Source organism: Saccoglossus kowalevskii, chromosome 16, assembly GCF_978046115.1.
Source record: "Saccoglossus kowalevskii chromosome 16, keSacKowa6.1, whole genome shotgun sequence".
Taxonomy (NCBI): Eukaryota; Metazoa; Hemichordata; class Enteropneusta; family Harrimaniidae; genus Saccoglossus; species Saccoglossus kowalevskii.
In genome coordinates, this window is record NC_140656.1 from 17,748,640 (window position 1) to 17,768,660 (window position 20,021).

General features: G+C 35.0%; 1 protein-coding gene across 1 annotated transcript in view; it reads right to left on the reverse strand.

Moving 5' to 3' along the window:
- Nucleotides 1-19,219, reverse strand: part of LOC100375872 (active breakpoint cluster region-related protein-like) — a 38,909-nt gene extending 19,690 nt beyond the window's left edge. Inside the window, exons 1-5 of the mRNA XM_002735806.3 lie at nucleotides 17,903-19,219; nucleotides 8,992-9,098; nucleotides 6,290-6,412; nucleotides 3,414-3,599; nucleotides 827-980 (exon numbers count right to left, since the gene is read on the reverse strand). Coding sequence (XP_002735852.2) covers nucleotides 827-980; nucleotides 3,414-3,599; nucleotides 6,290-6,412; nucleotides 8,992-9,098; nucleotides 17,903-19,094 — 1,762 coding nt within the window. The 5' untranslated portion in view covers nucleotides 19,095-19,219. The remainder of the gene's footprint in view (nucleotides 1-826; nucleotides 981-3,413; nucleotides 3,600-6,289; nucleotides 6,413-8,991; nucleotides 9,099-17,902) is intronic.
- Between the last annotated feature and the right edge of the window lie 802 nt (nucleotides 19,220-20,021).

Sequence of the window (20,021 nt, forward strand, 5' to 3'; positions counted from 1 at the left end):
GGTTACATTTCTATTGTTTTATGGACTTCCACAGTCATAGGCTGATCGATCATGATGTTGATTGGTTGATAAATATAGCACGCTGCTAATCTGAATATGCTAATTTTCCAAACAATAGATGACCATGACTTGATAGGCTGATAAATATAGCACACTGCTAATCTGAATATGCTAATTTCCCAAACAATGGATGGCAGTCATATGCTCTCCGCATGGGCTGTACCAATTGATAGTTGCCACAGAAACGATAGTGTGTTCATCCCATTTTTTGTGATTTTTTTATGCAACATTTCCAGAATATTGGAGAAGACCCTATGAAACTATGAGATGTTAACCAGGCTAACGTCATATCAACTAGAGCATGTATTTAATGTTTGAAATTACTGCCCGCTCGTACACCACCGAGAAGAGTAACTTTCAAGCTGGGCTGGTAAAAATAAAAACTTGCATAGAAACAAACGAAACAAAAATTAGGTGTATAACAACAAAAAAACAAGGCGAAAAAAATCATGCTGTCAAAGAAAACAACTAGGCAGAACGAGATTTACAAACAATCAAAGGGAATTCAATTCTCACTCTGACTGGATAAATCAGACTACTCAAATTGGGATGAAAACGATGATAAACAAAGACACTAGAATCACTCAGACCATTGTAGTCAAGTTTTTTTGCATTAAACAAAGTAATTTTGTGTGCGTTCTTTGAAATGGAATAGAAGTATTTGAAAAAAATAATACAGGGCTAGTAAATCTCTGGCAGGGCTGGTTAAAATCACAATTTTTTTGAAATTTCTAATACTGCCATTTTGTTACGAATATCTACCCACCTTCCAGGGACACATTATTTTCTTTCGAAGATGGTTTTGGGATGTTCAAGGTGACCTTCTGGAAATCTTCGCTTTCGTTACGACACTTGTACACAGTCTCCATAGCTTTACCATAGTTGTTGAAGTACTCCCCATAAATCGATAGTCTACGTGACTGAACAGAAAGATGAATAATTGTATTTAACCTTCGTCCAATGACACCGACAGCATTTCATAAAATCTATCATTGTTTATACATACATGTGTACAGATCAACGTTTGTGTGTGCGTTCACACGAACTCTAGTTTCACAGACATGCGCTGATTGATTTTGTTTGAATGTAGTACGAGGATAATTTTTGTATGTGTGATAATAATTTTTGTTTTTGCACTAAACATGTAACATGAGGTTGGCTGATTGACGGCCATTTTATTGTAAAAACCACATGTTCTTATTCATTTTTTGGATTCAATATGCTATTACCGGGTAATTGACTTTTTAATTTTGAAATTTATTTTAATATTTGTTTTTATCAATATACATGTACATGTACTTGACAAGCTAAATGTCAAAAGATAATACTGACTATTAAACAAAGTAATTTACAGGCAATATATACGATTGAATTTATGTGTATTGAAATTATAGCTTGATAACTACTAATATAGCTGCAATTCAGAGCTTTGTTTATTTATGAGGATAAAACATATTGATTTCAAACTTACATGATATGAAGATGGAGTATTTTTCTACAATGTTTTAATAATTTTTGACCAAATTGGTATAATTTTCGATTGGCTACATGTTTTGAACTGGTTTAATTTCATAAAAAGTGACAAAAGTTTACTATGGTCAAAGGTTAAGAATAGTTAATTACCGGTAATAGTAATATTAATTTAACCAAATTAACAAAGATTCTACTTCTTTTTACCAATTTGAGAATAGAGTTGGGATTAGCATTTTTGCATGCTGATGCAACTTCTTCCTGAAAAGTCTTTTATGATAGACCAGTTTGGCTGAGCAGAATACTTTTCCCAATATCGACTATCAACACACTTTTTGTTTGCCCTGTGGTTGACCCTGGGTCAAAGTTTGAGCTAACATGAACTCTCCACTAGAACAAGTTGCAAATAAAGAAGTACTGATTTTGTTTGCTAAAAAGGCAAGGACTCAATTTATGATATACCAGTACATGCCCCCCCCCCCCCACCCCATGATACATAAATATTCTATCCTAAGATATTTTTACAATGTAATGTGAAACCTAATTAGGCCAGACTTTTTTTATTCTTTGTTTCTCGAGTTTTTATAAGGCAATTTTTTTTTTTCCATTAGATTTGTGTGATTCTCAAAGAATTGCAAGTGAGATCATTGATCGAAGAGAAGAAATGAAATAACATTTTATTCCATGTATAATCTTGTTTCTCATCTGTGCGAGACTTCGGTACTTTGATCATAATACTCCCATGAAAATGCAACTTGAATTTGGTATGCGGCGGGCGAAAAAAAAATGAAGATAAAAATAATTTTTTTTTTAGTAATTTTTTCCACTTACAATTCGGCGGGCGCGAGAAATTATGCTGAAGTAAAATTTTATTTTTATTTCATTTTTGGCTCCAGTTCATTCGGCGGGTTCGCGAAACAAGGGATAATAAAAGTCTGGCCTTAAATTAAGATGCACCGCAAAACATTGACAAAATGATATGTATTGCTATTATGCTGGCATCTATTCAATTGTTAAAATGTTAATAACATTATACATAACTGTATAACTGTAGAAAGCATGCGTATCCTTAAATTGACACAATATTTGGTTACATGGTGCCATCTGATTCCTAACCAGAATATATGTACATCGTATAAACAATGTACAAATCCAAACTATTTTCAAGTTTTATCACATCACATATTTTATTTCCATTTATTTTGGCTATCTGTAGAGGCTTTCAGCCAACAGTGTGTTAAATAAATCTGAAACAATGGTGATTCCATAAATAGCATTAGCGATTATGTTTAGACTGAATATTAAATCAATTTTATTTGTCGTGTTGTATCAACTTTGAAGTGAATATTTGCCACGTTCACATGGCAGCATTCTATCGGAGCCAAACTACTGCTCCTCCCACCGATTAACAGGAGATTGTTCAGTCGTTCTTTCAAGTTTTTGCCGCATAATTTTGTACGCCATTTTTTCTGTTTCCCATTGCAGTATTTCTTTACTCTGCCAAATAGATATTAGTGCACATACCTCTTCGTCAAGTCGAAAATCATGTGAAATTACGAACGATGTTGTCTTTGCCTTAATTAAAATGAGAGGTTACTTGAAGAAGACGATTGAAAGCGTTATTTGGGCTCAGATAGTTGCGCCCCGATGCGTATACACGGTCCGGCCATATCGGGGCTCAACTCTATCAGAGTTCAAGCCAGATGGTTTAGTGGAGCCGAACTTGGCTCGAGCCAAACTCGTATGCACAGCCATTTTTGCTGGCTCGAGCAGTAGGGCTCCGATAAAATGCTGTCGTGTGAACATAGCAATTATGTATAGATTTACAAAACATAGACACACAGACATTAAAGAGATTGACTCGAGCAAGTGATGAAACTTACCGACTCTAGAAATAGATCTCCTACTATTTGTGATTCATTCCAGTTATCCACTCTTTCCTTCAAGGCATTATAAAATTCTGTGCTGAGCCTGTAGAGCTCTTCAATTCCGAAGAAAATGACCTGGTAATCGGCATTAGACATTGCTGGCTGGGAAGTCGTGGAAGAAGCCAACAACACTCTCATATACTATCATGGGAAGAAAAAGGACAAATTTTATAAAGAGTGATGTACCAATACTGTAAAAGGGTTAATTATTCACTTGGTTTTAATTTTGCTTATATCGCTGATTGAAAATTAAAACCCAGTGAATATGTAAAATTTAGCATAGATAACATTATCTAAATGATGAAAACCGTGAATTTAAAACCCGCTAAATATGCTTAAAATGATAAATCAGCGAAATTTAAACCCAGTGAAAATTTGTCATTTTACAGTACGGTACTAGTGATAATAATGTCCTAGTACTATGGACTCATTAATTAATATTAAAGTGTGGCGATCATGGTATCTCATCACATTAGATGATTTTCCCCCACAGACCCAAAAAATCAGATGGTATCAGTGTAGGAAATTTGTCCAGATTACATACCAGACATCAGGGCTGGTAACTTTCAAAAGTTACAAGCCCTGCTAAAATGTTACCAGTCCCGCACATTTTTTCAATTATTTTCGCACACACACACACAAATAAACACAAGTTGTATACAATATACTATGCACGGTTTATTTTAACAACAAAGTAGCTGTAGAGAACATGCATATTCAGAACATGATATATCAGATGTCTGTGTCACTGTTGCTCTCGGCTAGATCAGAAAAATCTGAACCATAGTCAGAATTTAATCCAGCTACCAAATGAGCATTACCATCTGTTACAGCCTCGGAATAGCTTGTCTAACCTGTCAACACTTTTACCATTCAACATTTCGATGATTCTATCAGCAGGAAGTTGCTTTGGTGGTGGAGCATTCTTTGCTTCGAATATCGATTTGGCTTGTTTATGACCAATCGACATTTCATGGCATGTAAGGGCATCATGTTTTAAGTTGGTACATCCCTTTCCGTACTTACAGAGTTTGTCTGGTATTTTGCGATTTGATAACGGCCCGTAAATAGCCCGGCAGATACGACAATACACCGTATGATTACCGGTGTCATCGGTGACCAGCCATTCTTTGAACACCGTCTTCCAGCTTGGAACTATTTTGCGAGTACGTTTTGACTGGTCATACTCCTTATTTGCTGCAATTCTATCGATGCTCGACTTCTGTTTCTTTGTTGGAGGGTCTATCCCCCAAACACGATACATGTACGCGAAATGAAAACTTTGTAAACAAACTACGCAACGATAGAACTGGTCAGGGGTCACCGGAAGTCTCACTGCACCATGGGAGATAGGACCTGACTCGAGGTCACGTACCTATTATTATGTTAATAAGTCAATGGATTCCGTGTTGTGGGTTGAGAATGCGTGTCGGCAAGTCGCGATGTGAGACGGCAATGCAATATTTTCATAGTTTTGGCTGATCACGTTTCTGTTTAAAATGTTTAGAGCACATATAAAGAATGGTAGCTTGTTTTTATTTTAATTTCGGCGGAAGAATGTGGTAACATGTTACCAGACCACCGGACAGGGAAGTTTGAAATTCAACCAGTCCGATACGAAAGTTACCCGTCTCGGGCATGCGGACGGGCAGGAATTTCCTACACTGATGGTATGTAAACAATATTGTAATAAAATGAGCATATTTTTGTGAGCATTTCTGTTTCCTCATTGTAAAAATGTCACAAAAAGCAATGACGATGCAACTCATTGTGCAATTCTATTTTGCATTCTGGCTCATGAACGGAAATTGTCATTCAAGAGAGGATGCTCAACTAAGCACCCATCTAATACTAAAATCAAGATTTTTTAAGCTGAGTACCCTGGGCATTAAGTTGAACAATTACCAAAACTTTGATTCAGGTTCCAATTTGCTTCACATTTTTTCAACAAAATAAAGGAGACAATAGACCTTTAAAGTAGAAGCCTACTCATAATTTTGGAAAAAGTTGGTCATAAATCACATGACAATATTTATTGGGGCATGTAAAATCATGAAGCTATTGTTCCATGGCACCATAAAATAGCATTCTATTGTGTGTTACAGTGACATACTTTGAGAAACTTGTTCTAATATTTTTAAAAAAATCGCTGGAGCACAATGTTAACACTTTTTTAAAACTCAGATTTTAAAAAGTAATTGAAGAGAACAAAAATTACCCCATCATTTACAATATATGATTTTTTCTCAGCCTATGTCACCAGTCTACAATTTGAGATATGACATAATATCTCTGCCATAAAAACCTATGATAACTGTGTTATAATGCTGACAAATTGGAAACTTTCTTCTAAATACAACTTCTCGAAAATTAAGCTGGTGACCCACAACTTTTTTCAAGTCAATATCCTTTTTACAAACATGTGCAAGAATAGTATGAGGTTATTACGAGAATACCTCAAAGTATGCACGAAGACAGTACTGCGGCAGTATCAACAAACGCGCAGCGGAGGACGGTGCATACTTTGAGGTATCTTTGTAATTACCTTATTATTATATCTTCGAAGGATACATCATGGGAATGCCGAAATCCAAAAAGTTTAAAACAGAATCAGCGAACTTCTTTGCATGGAGTTCGGTCAAACCCTGGTGGCAGCCATGTTTGTTTTCATTATTAGAGGACGCTTATGCGCGTAATCATTCCATATTTGGAATTCGCATTTCTCTATATGGTATGATGAAAATAACCCGTAAAATACCGCAAAATTACCGCATGCTATAACTTATGGCGTTAAGGCGACAGATGTATAATAACATAGTATAATATCTCACATCTTGAAGAGTATCCAGGCATTCCAAATACGCTTGATCACTTTCCAGAATGCCTTCTACCACAAGCTTCCTCATGTCCACCGGTAGAGAATACATACTCGAACTATTTGCTTCATTGAATTCCTTGGGGGGGAAAAACAAACAAACATAAGATTAAATTAATTTTTTCATTTATCCACCATCAGGTAATATGTACTCATATCAATTAATATTTGATAAAAGCTTAAATTATGTATATTATTAGCATATCCAAATATTTGTTGATTATAATCAAAAATTCCTCTGTAAAAAATGAAACAATAAACAACCACCATTTGGATATTGCTTTTCGCTCAATCAAAAACAGATCAACTCTCAATAATTTGGTTTGTGAATTGCTGCACCCCACAATACTTCTCTTCAATAACAATACAGATATACTGAGCTCGTTGCTATGGATGCATACTTGTATTCACAAGATACAACAAATACATTGCTAGTCAAAAGTGCAAAAATAAAATATCAGGCAAATACCATAATCTGTCCGTCAGCACACAAGACAAGTTATTTTTGATTCCTTGGTATGACACCAGACATTTAAATTCACGCATCAACTTCCTATTTTCATTGTAGTTTTCACTTCCTTGAGATCATTTAAATATTTGAGAAGCAACTGTTTCATATTTAAAATAAATTCAAAAGCAGCACGTCCTAGAAACTGGACTACCTCGTGCACTGCAAACAACTGTACAGCCACTTCGCTGTAGATTCCGTGGCATCAAACTTTTAGACTTTATGATCAGCATTTCATGGCGTTTCCTACCAAGATCTTGCATAATGCATGAAAGAAACAGATCAAAAATCTGCCACAAAAATAGAATAATTTCACTTTGAACTTGAATATCTTTTTCATTGTATCTTTACCTCATCAAATTTGACCATTATCAAATGCGTATAGCACAATATTAAGCTCAGAAATATCCCGCCACAACGACGCTATGTTTGACTTCACACATAACACAAGATCTCACAGTGAGCAGGAAATGATCCAATTTTATATGCCTATATCATTATGCTATAATACCACTGTACACGAATCCTGCGAATGTCAAAGTCAATTGTAGTCACCATTCACAAAATAAGCCTTAATTTTTTTCTTTATTTTTTTTTTAGTTTGTCAACAATTTGATGTGCATTTAGTAAAAAATTAAAAATGTATAGCATAATTATTGGGACCAAATGCAGCAACTTTTACTCAAAAGGTAAATACATTATTATACATTATAAACTATCTTGTTTTCCATATTTTATGTCAATACTTGGAACATCCTTATTGATAATGTACCTTATTAATAGTACTTCTTAATGGGTGGTGGTCGCTGCGCAGCACATGTTCAAATTTAATGTAAACAAACAAGGTATTTTACACGCGTTGTATACGTCGATATGAGTCCCATATCGGGCAGGACGCGGCACGATGACCACCAACCTTCAAACTAACCCTAATAATCTTGCTGTACCAAAGTAGTATTTTTATTTAAAATTAAGGCTTCTCGCTAAACATGAAACATTTCATTGATTTACCGGTATATTTTTTTTGTCTCTGGTTTTTTGCTTTCATGTGAAAAAAAACAACAAGGAAACACAAATGACAACTTATGAATTAGAAATGAATTCACTGTAACAACCCTGTTTGCATAATAAACATTTCATACCACCAGACATTCTCACCCAAATTATTTAACAGTTTTTTGTTTATATTCTAAAATATTTCTGGAAATGAACTCTAATTTTGGAGCTAACAAACAAAATTTGAGTCTTTGAGTAAATTTTCAGTTTTTACTCACAAAAAAATTGGCTATTTTTGTCCCAATCTTCTTAAGAAAAGTTTACTATAAAGGGGACTATTTTGTGAATTTGTGAGGAAAAGAGGGAACTGGTGGTGACAAGGTTAAGTCATTTTACACAAGACAATTCCAAGAAATGCATAAATGAACAAAATATCTTGTCACAAGTTTTGCATGGATGGGTAATTTTCAATAGAATACAAATGTATAAGGAAGTCTCCAAACCTTTAGAGTATACCGTATTTTACACGTACACACAACTATTGAACAATAGTGAAGTGTTGACGTGATTCATGTCATAATGTCAGTGTACATGCATTTACTTTTAAAGTCGCAAACACTTTTAAGTTTAAAATGTTCTCACAACTTTGGTCACCCGTCATCTACCGGTACTTGTACCTCAATGTTCCATTATTAAAACGAGAAAATGCAGTACTGTAGAATACTTTATTTTTGCTATTTTCGCTGAAGGGATGATTCCATGAAAATAAAATCCAGCGAATATACTATTTTTTTCTATATTTCACATTACACTCATCAAAAATCAGTGAAAATAAATTCCATACAAAACACCCAAAAAGCCTTTTCAGTGAAAATTAATTCCAGCGAAAATAAAGTATTCTACAGTATTCTACTGATGTTGGTCATATTTTTTATATATAAAAATTCACAAAATATATGTGTATATCATGATTTCAGTATTTCATGAAAATAAAATTAATAATTTAGCTTATTGCATAATGATTACCATATTTGAATACATTAAAATTTAAGATGGCTGACAGTTTCAGAGAAAGTAAAAATTTGAATGAAAATTATTTCCGTTAGAAATAACGTTGCATAAAATTGATGATGGTACACGAGGTATATACTTACGATTGATATCGAGTCAAGTGAAGAACCAGTTCCAGCTGATCTGGTACTGTCGATAGAACAGGCATCTCCGGCATCGGCACTCAATAAACCTATTTTCTTTGGTAAACCTTTACAAAAAGCAGAAGGGAGAGAACGCCTTAGTCGATGTGAGCGACGAAATTTACCTCGAGAAAAACACACACCATTAGGGATGTTTCGATTCACATCTAAAGTCATAAGCGCTTGACGTTTTCTAGACATGGTGACAGTCGTGAACGTACTAAAGTGAAGTTAACGGTAATGTGTATTTGCAGAAACAGCATCCGGTCACTGACCAATGAACAGCCAGAGATAAAATTCAAAAAATCAAAACATTGTCAATGACACATTTACCGGTACATTACCGCTCCGCTCCACGCCATTAATAGGTTATCTATAAAGGTCACAACCTCCCCCATGTATGTAAACAACTGAACTGGATCAAACATACCACTCTTGTTTAGATTCCACAGATTACTGGTAGAATAACAAATGACTGACAATAAAATAGACTATATATTCGTTGATAAACGTCAGAAAAAAAATTATATAATTATTGTCAGATAAAAATATATAAATATGAAATAAAAAAAAAATTATTATGAAGATAACATTTATTATCGCATGGTTTAACATTTAGTTTTAAAATCCCCATCTGTCGTTGTCATGTCATGTTCGTTTGTCGTATCATGCCATGTTCGTTTGTCGTGCCATGTCATGTTTGTTCGACGCACCATGTCATTGTTTGACACAAAATTTTACCCTACGCTACACATGACAACTGTGACATTTTCATACTACTGGTACATGTATATTATCGGTATATCAACTTGTTTTATCTACTTTAGTATCTCTAATACTAATAATACATTCTGTATCTATGGAATAGATAATTAATTCTAGAATTTTTTTTTAGACTTCCACAAGCATCACAGCCGTAACAATTTCTTGTGTTTGATATTGGGTTCAGTGCAACGTACTGTAAATGCATTAATTATTCACTGGGTTTTAATTTCGCTATTTTTGCTGATAAATCAAATCTGCAAAATTAAATCTATGTGAACATGTAAAATAACAATAAACTCATTGTTTTGCTTGACAAATTCATGAGATTAAAACACAGTGAATATGTTCAAAACATCAAAATAGTGAAATTAAATGTCAGTGACAATAAATGGTTTTACAGTACTGTAATTCCCATACCAATACATTGGTGGTTTTACATGTATTATCACTAATAGGGTGAATTTAAAGTAATGATCACTGATTGCCAAATTTGAAGAGAGGAGAAAACAAACTATCAATTAAACTTATGAAAATGTGTGAAGCATCGCTAATAGATTTAAGATTATTAAGCTGGTTATAAAACAACAACGCAAATTCAGAAAGTGCAAATTGCAGAATAACAGGAAGTACGGTATTATGGAGTCTCACCGACATTACGTTTTTTTAGTGTCGCTGAATGTGCTTGTGTTGATTGGCATGTCAGAAATGTCAGACTGACATAAATAGTCATAAATATAATTAGTAAAACTTCCAAATGAACATTGAATACAATGGCGTTATGGGCACTTAGCCTGAGACAAGTGTTCATGCACACTTTGTTAGCCTGTGTTAAGGGTGGAGACCGGAACTTGAAAATGGGTCATATTTAACTTGTGCTAAGCGTTCATGCACGTTTTCTTAGCACAGGCTAACGTTTTTGACCTCTGAGCCCACGCTAAGGAGCTGTGTGCGCAAACACAACTAATAAGTCTGCTGCGAACAGAATGTCATCACAAAATCAGTAAACATACACTCAAACTGACAACATTAGTGATATACGACACTGGTCTATCGGCGCTAATTTTAGAAACTTTAAAAACAATAACAAGTAATAACAGTAAATCAACAAAGCCTACGAATGAATTGCACAAGTGAACGGAATATTAAGCTATAATATTAAAGCGATTGTTATAAATAAAATATACAGTGAACTTGACTTGATTAACAGTTACATTATATCCTACCCACAACTTTGTAAATAAATTTACCGGTATGTTAAATTGTTGTATTTATGGAAAATAAAAAGTACTAGGATGAAGTATGTCAACTTTCAAATACACATCCACTAATATAGTTAGCTGGTAACCATGGCAACAAGACCAAGGAGCTCAAGAAGTGGTTTGCCAACCCAACCCTAAATTTAAACAAGTGCATAACGGTATTTATTTAAATTAGTTTAATTTTTTTCAAAACTGTATTAACATCACAGCGAGAGGGGGAAGGATATATACATAATGATACAAAAAGAAGGATGGAAAAAAAAGATCAAATTACAAAACTGAAATCAAGAAATCGATACTGTATTGTATGTTAAGGAGGTTTGCTTCTTTTAGACAGAATTCAAGACCTTGTCATACTTTCATCAATGTCAGTTCATCCTAATAATCTTTTTTATCCCACAATTCTTCCTACCAAAATGTTGGTGCCAAATTTTACGCATTTTTATTTGGCTTAATGGACAAATTATTGGAATGTTATTTCAGCTCAACAATCTCATTGTGAGATTATACTTTATTTTTTTAAATCAGCTACATCCTCAGTTTGCAAATTTACAGATCAGCTAAAATAACATGCTAGCCAAAAAAAAACAACATGTTTTAGAGTATAGAAAATGAAATAAAAATTGGAGTTACAGAAATTTTGATGATGAGAAGAATTTGATGTAAATTAAAGTGAGGCCCATTTTTGTCACCATTCAAAAAAAAAAAAAATCTAACTTTTTTCTCCAAAATCTCAAAAATTACCAAATAAAATTATAGAAAAATTTTGACCAAAATTTGGATGGGAAAAATTATGGCACTGCAAGGGTGTATCGTCTGCTGCTGCCATTTTCTTTCCATTCATTTTGGATTTCTCTGGAAGCTTTCAGCAATTGATTGCATAAGTGATGATCACCAATTTAAAAAAAAAAAAAATTAGATCAAAAAGTCGGATTCAAAATATTCGCAAAAAATGTTAAAAATTAATTCAGTATAAAGAATTCAATTATTAACATTAATATTTATAACATGTTGTGTCTGTTATTGTACTGCTATTGTTTGGCAGTCAATGTAAGAATGATGATTGATTATTTCCTTATTGATAAAAGTTGTTCACATGCTATGCCTTAGAAGTGGACATACAGATGTATTTATATACAATATTAACAAATATTTTCCATTAACGTATTCATTTCTAGGGAAAATATTAAAATTGAAATATATACATTTTAAAGTGGTCAATGACATATCCTAACCATAGACCTCAGAGAACATTGCTTTCTAAGGTCTATGTTCTAACTCAAAGACATATTATTTTTATTTTTACTTGATATCTACTTTTTAACCATGATAAAAAAAAATTTTCAAAATCCAGACTGATCATCATCCTTTCGTTAAATTTCAAATTTTTGGGAAAATTCTTTTTGTTGCCAAGAAATTATATAGTACAAAGTATTGCCCGGCTGTATTGATGAACCTCAACTTTCACATCACCAGTTTCCCTCTTTTCATCACAAATTACAAAATAGTCCAAAATAGTTATAGTCTGCACTTTCCTTCTGAAGATTGAGACAAAAATAGTCAAATTTTGAGTAAAAACTAAAAATTGACTCAAATTTTTTCAGTTGCCTCCAAAAATAGGGTTCATTTTCAGAAATATTCCGAAATATAAGAAAAGGTGCAGACAAATTTGGGAGAGAAAGTCTGGTGGTGAATATCATGACCTTGAAAGGAAAGTCAGACTGCAGCATTTTATAAACAATGTCTTTTGTGCTCTCCAATATTACAATACATTGTCAACATAACATCGTCTCCAATATATATACGGTAAGTCACCATTCCTACTCCATTGATAGAGTTTAATATAGCACCTAACAATGTACCATGCGAAAATATAATAAATGTCGCACACAAAGTTTAATTTTAATATTCCAAAGACAACAATACTCTTTTGTTTTGTTTTTCTAAGCTCATATGCACATAACAATAGCATGCGATAGGCGTCAAGAAACATGACATTAGGTTGTCACTATCTCCCCTGCTGTCATAAACAGAAGCAAATAAAACAAATTTAGTCGACTAGTATAAATAAATAAGCTTTGCTTCCACCTATCAGCGCAGACCTCAAAATTTGAGAAAAAGATAACATTACGATATATAAGTAATTTTTTTAAGTGTCGTCAATTGTAAATTCAATTATGCGATTCCCGATAGACACTCTATAAAATATAATGTTTCAATAACAGAGATTTGATTTCTAATTACCTCGTTCAGTGGCAGGTGTTAAAATTGCTTTAATGTCAATATTATTTCTAAAAAGTCCCTTTATGAGGCTTTCAGACATGAACTGAAAATTTAAACATCATTTTCTCAAACGCCAGCGGTCTAATAGCGCGATTATGAGGTTTTAATAAAAATAAACCTAACATAACCATAGAACACTGTTCACTGCATGACACTGGAATCAAAAGTGAACAATATGCACAGACAACGTCAACGAAAAGTGTATTACTTTGTCGCGACTTTTTAGTAATCTGCTGTGAATTCCAGGCAAGTTTATCTCTACGGTAGTTAGAAGTATGTTTGTTGTTATTTTAGTATTTGTTGTCCGATTTAAATGTCTTCACGAATAAGTAATCGTATTATGTAATGCTCAGTTTTTAACATTATAACATGATACATACATTACGGGGAATGATCAATACCTAAATTTCCTATGTGACAATATTAGTCTATTTCCCACAATGCAAAGTGATATGCTCAGTAAACACGCTCAATAGACACACAATTTGAATTTAGCTCTAACTTCCTTTAAAGAACAATAACACTGTACAATGAACTGATGACTTTGAAAAATGATATGTCTGTGGTACTTGCTACTTTTAGAAAACAAGTAACCAAACCCACTCACAGAAAAAACAGTATAATTATTTTTCTTTATCATGCTAAATCTGGAACAAGGTCCTTCCTTTATTCTCGCTTCAAACTCCTCACCACAAGAGGAAACTTGTGAGTCATTTTATTGACTCATTTTATTGACAGGTATAAGGGAAATTTGGTTCAGTATTCAAGTCAAACATAAATTCAATAAATATTTTTATACTTGCTCTAAAAATTATTTTAAAATATAGTGCTACAAGACAGATGCAGCAAGGAAGTTTTTCTTGGTAAATTTCATGAAGTGAATAATAAGAAAGTATAGTTTTTACTGCTTCTGTATGTTAGTTTGCCAAAATTTAGCCAAATAGGTTGTTTTTGTATAGAAAATTCCCCTGCATATGAACACCTAATTACATGAAGAACATAGAACACTTTCCAGGGTTCTTGAATCTGAAATTGTCATGTGACTGTAAGGCAGTCACTGATTGGCTGCTGTATTGTACAATTTCAGCCAAATGCTGCTTAAAGAGGAAGCCCAGGGATTGCACCAAAGAATCATGGGACACTATTGTTTTATTGTCTTTATTAATCTATCTTTTGTTATCCATTGTAATTTTAATCCAGAAAGTAAATTTTATTGTGAGATTAGGCTTAACTGGAAGTGCCCCTTTAAATGAATCATTCGGCTGTGAAAGTGTTGTTTTTTCCTGATTCATTCCTGATTTCCTGATCTGAAAAACGCACTTAACTTGTCTCTTATTTAGTTTCATGCCGTATTCAAGATGGCAGCCTTTACGTAGTAAATATGAGTAAAGTAATTGCATTTATTTTCTTATCACATGCCAACTGACTATGAGTTGAATGTAAAATACAGAAAAAAAAAAGTATATTCGCTGTATTTTATTATTACTGGATCATCCCTTCAGCGAAAGTAGTTTACAGTATTGCATGTGCTAATAATAAAGCAGATACACTAAATCTAGTATTCAAAAACTACAGAAAATATAAAAATGATTCATTATAACCAAACTAAACTTCAGAATATTCTGTGTTTAGTTTGCAGATTATATATACGAATAACGATTATATATAAGATTAATGTTGAATTCATATTTTTGTATATATGACTACATGCACCCACACATTGTTGACATATAATATTTGGAGTCACATTTATTATTTATTTTATTACTGGCTGCATAGTTTTCAAAAAACTCTTGTTCGTCAAAACACACTAGCCATTGTGGGATTTATTGACATAGAAGTCAGGAATTTATTACTGTGGTGTCTTCACCTTGAACATGAAACTGTCACTTGCACTCACACTTTAAACTGGAAAAAACATGTCAGTTTCACACCAATCACAGTCCCTCTATAGACCAATACATCACATTGTACTATTATTTCTATTATTATCAGCTTAACAAAAAAAAAATATTTTTTTTTATTTCAGGCCTTAAAGTATGATGATATTGAACATCGCCATGTGTTAAATTTAATTACCGTAAAATCTGTATTAGAAGACGCATCCCTAATATAAGTCGCACCCATTCTTTTTGAACAATTCAGACCCAAAAATTTACCATTTTTCATATGTGTAGATGCTCTAATAGAAGCCACATCCCCTCTGTTGCACTGTAGCTCTTCAATAATGCTTGTTTATTAATGCTTTTGTAGACACAACATTAAATACTTAAAGTGCCTGTGAAATGGCTGCTATTTTCACGCCTAAAATTATCCATTGATACATAAATATTATTATTTTTTTATGTTTCTAAGCATGAATTATTTTTTTAAGTGAAAAAATGTGTTTTAAACTCAATCTACGGCAACTTTATTTTTGTGTATTTTAAAACGAGGCTCCTCATTAGCTTCTTATTTGCATACAGAAATTCCCCTTGTGACGTCAGAAGGGGAAGTCGCATGGCAGCTTGCATTGCCGATACGTGTAAATAAGGCAAATTTCTTGTGCAGTTTTCTCGTCTTTGACTATATTGTCACTTATGTACTTGTTCGTCGAGGAAGAATGGACCATAATGAACACATAGTATCAATTTTTGTTGCATGGGGTTGAGTTAGATGCAAAATATGTCCGTTCTGGTGTAGCTGGTCACCGTGATCGTCACCGACGCACGTTTGTACACTGTCGCTGGACAAAATAGAATTTGACGTCGGAATTATCTTGTTATTTAGCAGGTTACTAGGCACGTCACTACACTGTTTTATTTCATCGATCGTCTGAGTAAAACTTTCAAAATTGAAATAAAAGAGAACATATTTTGACATTCTGAACATTAGACTGTAGTGATCACTATAAAATAATTTAAAAAACAACAAATCACAGTTACTAAATAAATTACAGCCGCATGGAAATAAATTGACATTTTGTTGAAATAGGTGAACGCGTCGGGTCACGGCGAGGGCAAGTGCGTTAAAAGCGGCGTTTAATTGGATAACAAAAATAATCGAGATCGACACACATACAGATAAATTCAGAGTGGATTCGAGTTAGCGTGATCCATGGCGTGATTGTCATAATTATAACATTGTATTAAAACTTTATTTGGTGGAAACACATTGACCAAGCCCGGATTCTTATTTCATAAATTATTACGCAGATCAAGCTGCAAGCATGGAGGTAAAAAAGAACAGAGGTGTGAATTCGACATTCAACACCAATCACCAAACAATTCAGAAACTTTTAGCCATCGAAAATGAAAACAGTTAGCAGTGTGTAAGGGCTGTGTAATTTCCTGTTTGTCCGACGCTTCGTTTTCGTGTCACTGTCAAAATTATTGCTACCTTTTACTTAACAGGGACTAAATGGTCTCTATAAAAAGTCAACTGATTTGAAACACTTGCCGGACGTCTCTCTCTCTCTTCTGAAATCCATCTCGGTGATCATGGGCTGGTCCGGAATCTATTTCTTTCGGCGTTTCTCTTTAAGCTTAGTCGTTTTTTTCATGGACGAGGACAGTTCCCCCCCCCCCCCCAAAAAAAAATCTAAGGTTAAGTGGTGTCGCACCTTCGGATCGATTAGAAACGTGTGAATACATACACTATGACTATACGTTTCACTGCAACTGCCCACAACACAACATCTAAAAACTCTCTCTCAAAAAAAAAAAAAAAATAGACAAAAAAAAGAAAAAACGCCGACCGAAAAATGTATATCGTTTAAAAGTATACTGAACGACCAGTGTTATTACGGCTCAGGGGTATGACTTCCTCTCACATTTTGTCATTTGGTGGCGCACTTTCGGCAAGAGTCAGAAATCCAGGAAATAGTCGTCCGTTTCACGATAGGTGGGCGTGGCTACAACACGAGAAATATCCCCAATTTACTTAGATACGAGTAATCATTTTCAGCAAAAAAATCAATAACTACCCATTTCAGTGGGACACAGATCTAAAATGGGAAATGTGAGGGTGGGCTTTACACAGGCACTTTAAGTATATACGAGTTTATCCTACTTCTTGTCAATCACATAATATCCCATTCCCAACCTAAATAATCATATACTTATGTGAAATAGCCAAATCATATTTCAAGTTTAAATTTCCATTATAATGAAACTTCAGCCCAGACCACTTTGTCAAACCTGGGAGAGTGTACAAATATTGTAGATGCAAAATTCTTTGGTTAAGTTTATGATATGCTAAAATGATAAACAAGCATTGAGTAGGGCATTGTGCCAACATTTGTTTTTTTAGCTGCTTGGATAGGATAAGCACCAGTACAGTCATGTCAGTTGGCATCCTTTATTTTCATTTCTCCCCCACATGACCGATTTGTGGTGGGAGGACTGGTCAGTTTCGCAGAGGACAAATACAAACAGCAGTACTCGAGGATATTATAACATAATATACACTGACATAGAAGAATGAGCAAAGTACACATATACTGCAGAAAAAAACAATACACATGAAAACCCAACCACACTTATCAAACCACACCAATTCCTGCAAACTTCTTAAGTTATACCCACCTTCATGCGCCATGGGGAAAACAGAGTCGTCGTTACTGGAGTCCGACTCGGACCCTTGATACAAAGGAGGGGATTCAGAACGGTCATTCTCCTTGACGTCACTCCCAAGGGAATCCAGATTAGCCTCCAACCCAAAACGGACAGAAGATTGAACTGTTGGAGGTGTTTTCACTCCACCTACAGTTTCATACAACACGTCTCCGTCAGGCATTACTTCCTTGTGTGTGACATCAGCGGAATCATACGCAGGGTTTTCTTTTTCGTAATAAGTATTCGCATCGACCTGCTGCAAATGAGTTTCAACCTTAGCCTCTGCTCTATACTTGTCCAAGTTCATGTATGTTATGCCACTGTCCTCATTTTTAATGGGACTTGGTGGATCGGGCAACTCGTCTACGCCTCGTTTCGTTGAACTCTTGAATTCAGGGGAATTACTCTTGTCTGCAATCCTCGATCCGCCAGATCGTGGGGCAAACGACGAACACTGTCTGTCTGGCACAGTACTGTACCTCTCGTCTTCAACGCCTTCTTTTTTCTGAATTTTGACTATACCACTTCCACCTGGTCGACGGATGGTGTCTGGTTTGGGTTTTAACTTCGGCTTAGGCCGTTTCTGTGGCATAGCGTAGACAGGTATCTCTGCCCCACCCATAACGGATGGTGGCCGTTCCTGGTTTCGATCTGCCAACACGACCGACCTGGATTCATTATTTCCCTTTGTAACCACGCGTTTTGGGGGTAAAAAATCGTCAATTGTTTCGTAGGGGTGAATTTCGGGCCGCTCTCGCGTGGAGCCAAAAGTTTGACGTCGGGGGTCGATGTCGACGACGATTGGTCGTGAACTTACCATGTCGTCCAGTGAAGATTGCTGTTGTAGCGTTCCACGTGTGGCATTTGTTCTGGGTCCAGCGAACGATCCATTTGTACCGGCATATTTTATAGAAGCAATATCTCTCTTAAAATTATCGATCGATTCTATCTGATTATCGATCCAGTCTTTAAGGAACTCCTGCTGCTGTAATTCCCATTTCAGCTCATTGATTCTGTCTGATACCTTTTGTTGTTCGTCACACAACACAGCCTTGGTTCTGCCTCTATTAGCACCCGCTGTCAAGAACGACGCATCGGGTGGATTTTTACCAGGAAATTGGCTTTCCCACGCCTTCGAAAAGTCCTCCGATAAACTAAACATCGTGGTAACACACTGTACGCACGGTAGTGACTACATTTACGTCGAAATAATCCAGATTTTCGCGACGACGTCGTACATTTCTCAACCAAAACCACAATAGTCTCCAGGTGAACTTTGACACCTCTTGCATGTGACCAAAGTTTGTTATTATATCCTTATTAGGAAACTATATGCCCATATAAGGAAACAGATAAACATGACATCATGAGATTTTAATGTAACGTGTTTTTCGCATGGGTATTTCAACAGCAATACAAAATTCGAATTAATATTCGAACCGCATCACCGGTAAAACCACGTGATTTCCAGCGTTTATAGCAATATTATTTCTCCATAGACTTGATGATGATATTTATTAGTATGATTTTCTGCAACCCATGTGTACTCCATTTGTTCGTTCGGATATGTACATAGATCAGCTGGTGCGATTACCCTTTGGTCCTGGGTGGGGTGGACGGGCTTCAGGGGCGGATCCATCAAAATGTATTGGGGGGGGTCCAGGCCTTTAGGTCGAATACACGGGACCGTGCGATTCGAACGATGCTATGCGTAATCCAGATGCATTTTCATGCGTTTGGAGGGGGCCATGGCCCCCTTGACCCCCCCCCCCCCTCTGGATCCGCCGCTGACGGGCTTTCACGTATTCGTGACGGTATTAATTTGTTTGCTAACGATTGTGAAAACAGCGTACGGTTCGATTCACGTACGATTCGCGTACGATTTTGTCGTAAGATCTAGGAAAGTAGGAAAGTATCTGAGAATGTTGCAAAGGTGCGGGAGTTAGGTGTATGTAAAATATTTTTCGCCAACTGTAATACACTACATTTTGACATTAACCTCTAACCATGTATTATATGTTAAAATGTGTGCGCAGTAAATTGTGATTCAAATGAAAATAAAAATAAAACCCCTCTATATTGACTTTTT